This window comes from Etheostoma cragini, chromosome 17, assembly GCF_013103735.1.
Source record: "Etheostoma cragini isolate CJK2018 chromosome 17, CSU_Ecrag_1.0, whole genome shotgun sequence".
NCBI lineage: Eukaryota > Metazoa > Chordata > Actinopteri > Perciformes > Percidae > Etheostoma > Etheostoma cragini.
The window spans coordinates 20,678,652-20,690,358 of NC_048423.1; the positions used below are offsets into that span (position 1 = coordinate 20,678,652).

The 11,707-nt window shown below is 40.5% G+C and overlaps 1 protein-coding gene across 1 annotated transcript in view; it reads left to right on the plus strand.

Moving 5' to 3' along the window:
• degs1 (delta(4)-desaturase, sphingolipid 1) overlaps positions 1-6,795 on the plus strand; it is a 13,944-nt gene extending 7,149 nt beyond the window's left edge. Inside the window, exons 2-3 of the mRNA XM_034899284.1 lie at positions 1,524-2,266; positions 6,534-6,795. Coding sequence (XP_034755175.1) covers positions 1,524-2,266; positions 6,534-6,680 — 890 coding nt within the window. The 3' untranslated portion in view covers positions 6,681-6,795. The remainder of the gene's footprint in view (positions 1-1,523; positions 2,267-6,533) is intronic.
• The last annotated feature ends 4,912 nt before the right edge of the window (positions 6,796-11,707 follow it).

Sequence of the window (11,707 nt, forward strand, 5' to 3'; positions counted from 1 at the left end):
TGTGTGTGTGTGTGTGTGTGTGTGTGTGTGTGTGTGTGTGTGTGTGTGTGTGTGTGTGTGTGTGTGTTACATTGTAAAGGCTATCATACACAATGCATAGGATATATATGCTAGCAAATAATAACAATAAACCCACTATTAATAACATAATAATGCACCTAAAATACAAACTTGATGAAGGGCATTCAACGCCATCATATCAAAATCAACAGTCGGGTGCAACTTAGCTAACCGATGAAGAACACAAACAACACAAAACCTGTTTTAGTTACTTTAAATTTGCAAGAACTATAGACCAAAGACTTTATTTATCCGTGTGTGGGGTGTGCACACGCTCCCTGTGTGAGGCGCGTGTGTGTCCACGCTATACTCTGACATGCGCTCACAATCACTCCTGATAGATGACCTTTTGTACAAAACTTAAGTAACAAACCAATTTTGTAAAATGTAAGGAGTAGGAAGTACCAATAATCGTGTTAAAATGTAAGGAGTAAAAGTAAAAAGTTGCAAAAAAAATAAATAGTAAAGTAAAAATATAGTACAGTAACAAAGTATTTGTACTGTAGGGTTAAGGTATATAAATACTGGGCTAGTAATAATTTGTACTGGCTTGAAGATATTTACCCAACAAGTTTGGTGGTTTACTACTCAAAGTCCAAACATGTGATGCCTTAACATGTGGAAAAGGCCTGCACTGAATGACTTCTTCAGCAAGTAATCTGAAATGCCCTTACATGTTTACTGTTCATGCAACAGTAGATAAGATAACAAAGATTTAACAAAAGGATTTACTGCATAGTTACAACCTAGGTCTCCATTACTGCTACAGTTAGAAAAGTGAGAGCCAAAAGTCACAATGCATCAGCTGTCCGCCACTAGTTTAGTAATTTACATGACTGATTAGCATTTTCAAAATTTGATAAGGTTGAATCTACACCAACTTGGCCAGATATATTTGGAGGTCACACTGTTTTCCTCTCCTAGTTTCTTCTTAACTTCTGTCACTTTCAGCAACCGCCATCATATCAAATCAACAGCCAGGTGCAACCTAGCTAACAGATGAAGAACACAAACAACACAATACCTATTTCACTTACTTTAAAATTTGCAGTTATACCTGAAAATTTTCTCCACTGAAAGAATGAAATGAAATATCATGATTGACAGCTGTGACTTAACTCGCAATTAGTCGGGTGGGTGTATGGGCGGGACTTTGATACCGCAGCTCCACCGCCTAATCACTACTGCACATATTCTGACTCCAAAACTACAAGATTAAAAAGCCCCTGCATTGAGGATATTTTTGATTTGCTTGTGTACAGTGATAAATACAACAATCATACATATTGCATAGCATTTTTAATGATTCTAAGTATCATAATACTTCATAATTGCTGGTCGCTCACTGACAATTTCTTTTGCAATTTTCATATTATGTTTTAATTTTCATAGTTGTAATACATTATTTTCAGCATATAAATCTTTCCTGAGTTTAACTGAATTCTCTTGTTTCTCTCCTGCAGCCAAATACCCGGAAATCAAGTCGTTGATGGGTCCTGACCCAAGGCTGAAATGGATTGTGTGCATGATGGTGGCTGTACAGTTTTTAGCTTTCTACTTGATTAAAGACTTAGACTGGAAATGGGTTCTATTTTGGACGTATGCCTTTGGCAGCTGTATCAACCACTCAATGACCCTTGCTATTCATGAGATTTCCCACAACACAGCTTTTGGTAACAACAAGGCCATGTGGAACCGCTACTTTGCCATGTTTGCCAACCTGCCCATCGGCCTGCCCTACTCTGCCTCCTTCAAACGCTATCACCTTGACCATCACCGCTACCTGGGTGGAGACGGGATAGATGTAGACATCCCTACTGATTTTGAAGGCTGGTTCTTCTGCACGCGCTTCCGGAAATTCATCTGGATTATTTTGCAGCCCCTATTCTATGCCATCCGGCCCCTCTATATCAACCCCAAACCCATCTCTCAGCTGGAGGTGACCAACCTGGCCATCCAGCTCACCTTTAACATTATGCTCTACTGGCTATGGGGGGCCAAGCCTGTTGTCTACATGCTGGCTGGCTCCTTGCTGGGAATGGGCTTGCACCCCATCTCTGGTCACTTCATAGCTGAGCATTACATGTTCCTCAAGGGCCATGAGACCTACTCCTACTATGGCTCCCTGAATCTGCTCACCTTTAACGTGGGCTACCACAATGAGCACCATGACTTCCCCAGCATCCCGGGACGCAGGCTGCCCATGGTTAGTACAACTGGGTTACTATTGAGATCATTGGGTAACACTTTATTTTTAGGGGGTGTGCTGACATAAATGACACCATCATTACCATGACATGACACCTGTCACTAACATGAAGAAGTCTTTATAAATGTTTAGGACTGTCATTCAAACAAATTGACAGTAACCAACACAACAATCTCTGTTTTATAGCAACTTGACATTAACTTAGACAACATAACCTGTCATAAATATGTCATGGAAGGCCTAATTATCAAACTTAAATAAAGCATTTAGCTTCATGAGTTAACATTACAATTAAACTGTCATAAGTAAATGTAAATGTAAATGTGCTGTATTTATATAGCGCTTTTCCAGTCTTAACAACTGCTCAAAGCGCTTTTTACATCTACAGGGAACATTCACCATTCACACACATTCATACACTGTGGCCGGGGCTGCCGTACAAGGTGCCACCTGCTCATCAGATAAACATTCACACTACGATGCGCAGCACCGGGGGCAACTCGGGGTTCAGTGCCTTGCCCAAGGACACTTCGACAATGACTGCAGGGGCAGGGATCGAACCACAAACCTTCCGATTGGCAGGCAACCACTCTACCACTGAGCCACAGCCGCCTATGGATGCACAATATCAGCATGATATCACGGCAATTGGCAGATAAGAATATTTCTGCCAATGAGCCTTGCTGATAGGAGGGCTTGTCTACTATGCGTAGGCTACATGACAACCGTGAACATAGCAACATGTTGTCCATGTGGAGGTATTTTAAGATATATATATATAAAACGGATAACTAACTTGCTATTTGCAGTACTTAGAAAGCAAAAGTGATGTGAAAAAACCCATCAGAAGCCTCTACTTCAGTGCTTTGACAAAGCTAGAAAAAACAGCAGCAACCACCCAAAGGTAAAAGAGCATAACAACAAAATCATTGAATGTATTGCTCTAGATAACCTGCCGTTTAGCGTGGTGGAGCTGCAGTATGTTATGCCTAGCTGGCGCTACTTTACTGATTTTGCCTTACCTGAACAACAGAGTTATTGTCAGTAACATTAAGAATCTCCTTGCGGCGCTAGTCTCATTAGCTTTACCACAGACATTTGGACATCAAGTGGGAGTCTGTTAAGCCACACTGCCCAGTGAAACGATAACAACTTTACCCTTAAAAAGCTGTCTGACTTACACTCAGAATAATGCTCCGGTTCTCACACAGCAGCTGCAATTGCATGTGCATTTGATAATGTTTGTGAAATGGAAAGTATAAAGGGAACGAGTGCATGTCGTGCTACATGTTGACAGTGAACGGCTGTTTAGCGTTGCCTTTGATGTAAGGCATTTGACGTGTTCAAGGCGGAGATGATGTGCATTTTTTATTTGAAAATGTGATTTGATTTATTGTACTCCTGTGTGTGTGTGTGTGTGTGTGTGTGTGTGTGTGTGTGTGTGTGTGTGTGTGTGTGTCTCCAAAATTAACCAAAGTGTTGATCACTAACGTTTGACTTGGCTACATTTACAAAAAGACCCTAGGTTGGAATTTGGTGAGAGTAACGTTTGAAGTAAAGTGAAACAATTTGGACTTGGCATAAAGTTTGATTACACAATTTTGACAACTGTCATGAATAAATAAAAGCTATCTTTAAAGCTATCCGTCCAAAAGTTAATCACCTTGGTACTGTATTCAATAATGTCAGACTGGTTTTATAACATTCATAACATCTTAACGACAAGTCCAAATGGTTTCACTTTACTTGAGGTCAAGGGAATGATTCCTAGCATCGTTAAAAAATAATTTCACAGGGCAATCAAACTTTATTACATCTTTATAAGTCCTAATTGTAAAGCTTTAGTGCGTAACTTTTTTTATATTAATGAGCGTCCATTACATTCAAGCCATTGCCAAATGAGTTGAGACATTGCTAATTTAGACCATCATCTCCACACAACTCCCTGTATTTCACAGTAGGGCTAAGTTTAAAATTTGGTGTTGCCTGACAACTTTCGCACAGAGAAACCCGAGTAAAGATAATTACCTCTTCTGTATTGTCCATCGTGTTTTTTAATACTCCTTGTCCTCCTTAATTACAAGGAACTGTGTGCTGGTGGGGCTGGGTGCGTGATCACTGAAGGCTTGTTTAATGTGGATGCACCGACAGATTGTCATTACTTAGAATTCCCCTTGGTGGGAACATAAACTACGCACTATAGCCGCAACCCCAACCGGCCTGTCAGACACCGCCTACCATGAGCCTGGGTCTGTCCGAGGTTTCTGCCTAAAAGGGAGTTTTTCCTCGCCACTGTCGCACTGTTGCTTGCTCTGGAGGAGACTACTAGAACTGTTGGGTCCTTGTAAATCCTGGAGTGTGGTCTATCTGTATAGTGTCTTGAGATAACTCTTGTTATGATTTGATACTATAAATAAAATTGAATTGAATTTTAGCTTTAACTTTACTTGAGGTCACAAAAAATATTCATAACATAGATCTTATGTTTTCATGGCGGCCAATTTAAAAACCAACCACATAAGACCATTCTATATATTACAGTAGTCTGGATTAACTGAAGAGCCTTGTACAGATGTCCCTCGCCTTCTGCTCTCTGTGTGTTGCCGGTCTCAAACTCTGTTCACTTCAGAAAACGACAACAAACTTTGAGGTAGCAAGCGTACACAAAAAAAAATGGTTCAAAAGTTTTGGATGAAAAGTACACCCGCCAAAAAACTGGGAAGAACTAATGAGGTTTAACCATGTATCCAGCTCATTAAAATAGCTCAGGTTACTGTATTGTATCAACACTTAACTTCATTTAATATTTTATGTGCTGTTTTCTTTTGCTGAGTGCAAATGTTTCACCAAAACAAGTTTCTTCCTAAGACTAGTTTGACGCTGCATCCGGAGCTTAGCACCGCCTAAGACAAGTGAGATTGGTTCAAAGAAATGCAAACATCCCATAGTGCTTTTTTCTCATATCATAGAATGTATGTGTGGAGGAGCCAGACCTTACTCCACAGCGCTGTGGAGATAGGCCTGGCAATGTGAGACTATTTAATGTTAACAAATAACTAAAGGAAATGGTTTCTTTAACTTTGATAATTATGCCTGCTATGACATATTTCTGTGTGTTGTCTAGGTGAAGTTGTCATAAAGACAATAACTGATTAAATTGTCTTGGTTATTATCAAGTTGTCAAAACAGGAACATAAAAAGTCATAAACCATTGTCAAACATTAATAAAGACTCCAACGGTGTCGTAGCCTGGTTATGACAGTGTCATGTCAGTCTTGCGCCCACCCCCTAAAAACAAAGTAACAGTATAACGTTCCTCAAAGGTGTTACATATCGCACTATTCCATGAGATTAGAAACAATAAAATAAACTAATTTGGGTGGAAACAAATATGTGTGACTATGGCGTTTCACAGGAACTCTTATTTTTAAATTGACGTTCTATGATAACACATAACGTGTTTTTTTTGTCCTGATCTGTTCTTTGTTTCTTTGAGTAACTTCATGATCAAACCCATGATTAGTGGTTAGGAAGGAATGTCGTGGTCCACAGTACGCAAAATTGTCTTTGTCTTGTAAAGACAGACAGACGTTAAGAACTCAGCATCCCCACACATGACAAGACTAAGCTTTGAGCGAATCATCTTGAGATAAAGGGAGCTTTGGGTTGGTATAACCAGACAGTGTTGGATATTAAGATCTTACTAATTAAATCAGTTTTTTGAATGAATAGTTCTGAAAAAGATGTGCATTTGTTTTCTCCTGTTAATGAGATAATTAGGTCATGGTTTCACATAGTGGGTCCAAAATAATCTATTTGGCATCTATGACCCTTCTTGCTTTCTTTAAATTGTAGGCTGTATAAAGGTTGTGAACAATACTTATGGTTATTTCAATAGATGTGCATAAAGACTGTAATTGTCCATTCCCTAATTCTTAGATTAGATTAGAGTCAACTGGCCACTGTAACCATGTCTTTATTTATCTAAATGCACTTTGACAGATTACCAGTACAGTGACCAACCCACTCATTGACTTACGCCGAGAACACATTAAATGAGTAATGGTTAATGTTACTGCAAACCGCATTCCACAAACAAAAATATACACTTAACTTAATGTTGAAGGAGCACACCTCGCTTTTCACTTGTGTGAAAACAAAATTAGACTTCAAAATGATCCGTATGTCTAAAACATGAAAGCATTTATCGGCTGTGTAAATGGCTCTTTGACATCTATTCTTCTGTTTTCTTCTTGGTTTCCAGGTGAAGAAGATAGCAGCGGAGTATTACGATGACCTGCCTCAGTACACATCGTGGCTGAAGGTCCTGTTCGACTTCATCATGGACGATGCACTGAGCCCGTACTCTCGAGTCAAGAGGAAGCTGACTGGAGATGTCAAGCAGGAGTAACTCAACTGAAAGCTTCTCTGAAACAAAGCTGCAGTGCCCACCATAACGCACCCCCCCATCCACTCTCCAGCCCCTAAACTAAACCGCTTCTGCATATTAATACAATCAACATGGGAAAAAAGGGTGCACATAGTGAGAAAGTGCTTTTCCTCCACAGGAAGAAACATCGTTCATTGAATGTATTGAGACATTAGATTAAAAAACTCAGTTTGTTAGTGTGTCAGTAGCTAGGGTTGGTTGCACAAAGCCTTTGGCTCTGATCAAAGAAAAACTTCAGCTTAAGATGTCTGATGTTGTATGTATTTTACTTTTGAGTAAAAGTATAACTGGATGGTTGGATTCTTATGAAATTTGGTACACATGTCAATGTCGCCCTGAGGATGAATCAAAATCACTCTTCAATTTATCAGATATGACCCCCAATTTCTGGCTGGTGTGCTAATGTGCACTGCACACGTGCATGTTCTTTACATGTTGGGTCTATTTTCCTCATCTCTGACCCCCAATTTCCACCGGTTGCAGAACGACTGCTGATTGGCTCTGCTGCGTGTCGGCTCCGCCGTCCGTCAACACCCACCAGGTCCGTATTTTTAGGGGCTGGGGCCATGACTGACCGCTGAAGACACGAGGACACACAAGATCTTTCGTATTTACGTAGAATAATCCATCCAGAGGTGTAGAGGGGAAACAACTCGGTGCTTTGTTTCCAAGGTGTAGTGCAGGGAAATGTGATCCGCCGTAAGCACGGTCTATTTTATTTAGAAAATTAATCGGATGTTTTATCTTGTTTCTATGTTTGACTTCCTGTCGTTCTGGAGCAGATCCGCAACCGTTCTGCATCCGGTGGAAATTGGGGGTGAGACACGAAGTTTCTGTTACCACACTGATCAGTAAAGAATGAAAATGAGGAAGTAGTCAGTAAAACAACAACAAACATTTAAATATGAACAGACTGCTGGAACAAGAGCAAAACAAGACCTGTCTACCTTAGGGGTGGGACTCCCCTGAGGCCTCACCATACGCTACTGATATTTTAAACACATTGCATTATTTGAATGCTATGCTGTATGGATTTTTACCCCCCACCCCTAGTCTAGGTCCGAATGTGGTCTCAGTGATCAGCTCTCAATACATCGTGGGTGCATTGCCAACCTGTACTTTACAGCTGTCCACTTATCACTCAGAACAGATTTAGATGGAATGGTTTTTTAGATAGCTTTGTGTAACCAGCCCTAGAAACTAGCTATCCAGATAGCTTCACAGCCAACTTAATATAAGCCCACACAGGGTGTTGTACCATATGCTCCAGAAATCTAGAACTGACTACAAACCATATCAAGGGTGTTTGCTTTAATTCATTTTACAACCTGTCAACCTACATTTTGCATTTTGGACTCTACAGTTAGGTCAACAACATGAAAACATCTTTGCTATTGTCTGATCAAATCTGTGTGTTTGTGTGTGTGCGTATATAAGTGGACCAAAGTTGAACTCTAAATGAATCCACTCATCAAAATCCCTCCGTATGTGTTGAGTTTTCTGGGGAGGCTTTCATTGGTTGCTTTGTTATATGTAGTAGTTAACCTTTTTTAACACTTTAATCTATCATTATACAACCTGTTGTCATGCTTCCATACAAACTGTTTATAATAAGTTAGCTAAAGGCTAAAAGTGTAGTACTCATCAGTGCCTCAGAGCTTTGTTTTCCTTTCTTTGTTCCATTTGTGCTCTTAGGTTCAATTTTATGAATGCATTTACTTTGATGAAAAGCTGCCGAGAATGTTTGATAAAAATCACGTAATAACTTTGTTCTTTTTTGTTATTTTATCTAAGTTGTAGAAGCAGGGCTGCTCCAGCTGTCCTGTGTTCGGTAGAAATTTGGAGACTTAGCAACCGTGAACAAACTGACATTAGGTTGCTATTGATTTGACTGTTTACACAATGTTTTAAAATTTAATATAGTTAATTTGGAATACTTTAAAGCCAATAAAATAAATGATGATAAAAAAGATTTAACTTCTTCAATTTACAATGATATTCCTGGCCATAAAAAAGGCTTTTACTCAGCAGACCAGGGTCCTCAAACCCAAATCCCCTTAGAGAGAGCAGCAGCTTCCTCCTCTTGTAACTCAGTCCTGTCTGTCCTGTAAGTCAACCTCTCTGGATTTGTGAACTGGATAAAAATTAAATGTATAAAGTGGAACCTTATAAAATCGTTTTACATGCAGGATCTGGGCCCCGTGCCTACTGTTTGAAACCCCTTATAGACCATGTCAAGAATTACAGAAAATATTTAATAGAAGGACCAATGTGTAGGATTTAATGGCGTCTAGCGGTAAGGTTGTAGATAGAAACCTACTTTATACACCTCATCGAGCATGTTGAAGAATCTACAGTGGCCTTCTCTTGAAGAGCCAGTGTTTGGTTAGTCCGTTATAGACTACTGCAGAAACATGGAAGACGACCAGCTCCCTACGCAGATATGAAGGGCTCATCCTAAGCTAACAAAAACACAGCTCTTAGTTCAGGAGGTTACGCAGCCTCTAAATCATACACACTGGGCCTTTAAATAAACCACGAATGATCGTAAAATGTTTACTATTTTGAGGGGGGGGGGGTTGCATCTGTGTACCTTTTTTTTTTGTTGTTGAAAAAAAACAAAAGGGGACAATACATATTAATGAACATTTTCACAAATGTAAATATGCCAGATTGTAGCCTTAGGCTAATTTCCATCTGCAGACCCCCTGGCAGGTTGGTACTTGGGACGTAGTAGATTCCAGTATCTCTAAAAGTCTTTATGGGGGGCAGCATACAGGTCCACACAACAGTTTAACTGGGAGCAAACACTTGGAGAGCATGATGTGTGCAGAGGTTCCTGATGTGCAGCCTCCAAATACAAAATTCATGTCCACATTTATACACATGTACACTAGAAACATCACTGCTGATGGGCTTTGATTTTCTTAAGGTATTCAATTAATTAAAAAGTCCTCAATTGAACTACAACAGGAGACACTATTAAATCTTGAATTTAGAATAGAATAGAATGCCTTTATTTGCATTATACATATGTGCAATACCTGAAAGCAACCAATTTCCAGTGTCAACAAGAAGGAATATAACATGGAAAAAATGTAAGTAGTGCAAAGGAAAACGGGGGGGCTGCACAGTTCCAGAGACAACTATATACACATATGAAACAGTAAGAAAGAGAAAGTGGTTTGTATACGCATTATAAAAATATTGTTACACGGTTCTAAAATTGCTCTGTTATTGGTGTATAAAAAATATAAAATATTGCAGTTATGAAATTAAATGATTAAATACACAGAATTTCCAGTTGAAAAGTCATAAATATTTAAATATTGTACAGCAGTGGAATTACACAGGAGTAGAATTAGAATCAGCAGTTGATAAAACTATTTCACTACAGGATGCTTTTCTGTAAATTTCAATTATATCACATGATCATCAGCAGATCGGATCTTTCCCTGTTGTAAAGGAACTGTAGTTCAAGTTCTTTTTTTTCCTCCTGAGTACTTTAAGGAATTGTTGGAGTGGAGCTCAAAAGCTCATTCTGGTTTCAAATGCTTTTATTGTGAAGCATTTTATTTATGAACAACATGATTTATTGTTATCAACAATAACAATAAATAATTAAAACATAATACAAATGGAACAACATGTTTAACATAAGCCCTCTCAATGGGAAGAAATTATGAATTAGAAAACCCCTCAAGCCTCCCCTTCCTCCCCCCGGGTGCTGTATCCGGTGCCTGTGATCAGCACAACCTTGGTCTGCCCTTCCAAATGTTCACCAATTCTTTTTTTTCTTTTTTTCTCAGGACTGTTGTTGGGGATATACATTATCCTCTTGCGATACAAAGTATCTCATACCGTAGTAAGCCATTGTGTGAGTGAGTTAATAATCAATGCCCCAGGACAGGAACGGACTGCTGCCTCAGTCAGTCGGCAAAGGGTCAAATTAAAGTCACAAGGTGACTCTACGTCTGTTAAACTGGTTAATGCCATTTGAGGAAATTTTTGCTAGAATTATGAAATTTAAGCTTTAATCTCCATGATTTTTGTTTAATTAAAGCTATAAATAAAGAATGTAACACAATGCTGATTGAGTCTGATTGAGTAAACTGTATTCAATTTAAAAATAATCATGGAAACAATCAAATCAATAGCAACCTAATTACATTTTGTTTAAGGTTGCTAAGTCTCGAAATTTACAGCTGCAGCAGCTCTGCTTCTACAACTTAGATACAACAACATAAAAGAACAATAAAGTGGTTAGTTGATTTTTTATCAAACTCTCCGGAGAACCATCACCTTATCGTGGTGGAGAGGTTTGTGTGTCCCTATGAACCTGAGGGCTGTGTTGTCTGGAGATGTGTGCTCCTGGTAGGGTCTCTCATGGCAAAGTGGTCTCAGGTGAGGGGCCAGACAAAGAATGGTTCAAAAACCCCATGAAAAACCGAGGTAGAGAGGAAGTGACCCTGCCCGGAGGAGGCCCGGGGCCCCTGTCTGAAGACCGGCCCAGACGGCGGGCTCGCCAGCAAGCGCCTGGTGGCCGGGTTTGCCACGGAGCCCGGTCGGGAACAGCCCGAAGAAGCTACGTAGCACCCCTATCTCCATCCCATGGGCCCACCCCTTGTGGGAGGAACAGTTTGGGTCAGGTGCGCTGCGGACCAGACCCGGGCTGCAGAGGCTGGCTCTGGGGACGTGGAACGTCACCTCTCTGTGGGGGAAGGAGCCGGAACTTGTGCGGGAGGTGGAGCGCTAACAGTTAGATCTGGTGGGGCTTACCTCTACGCAGAGTCTTAATTCCGGGACCGTACTCCTGGATAGGGGTTGGACTCTGTCCTACTCCGGAGCAGGCCAGGGTGTGAGGCGCCGGGCGGGTGTGGGGATACTCACAAGCCTCTGGCTGAGCGCCGCTGCGTTGGAGTTTACCACGGTGGACGAGAGGGTCGCCTCCCTACGCCTGCGGGTGATGGGGGGGGGGGGGGGGGGGG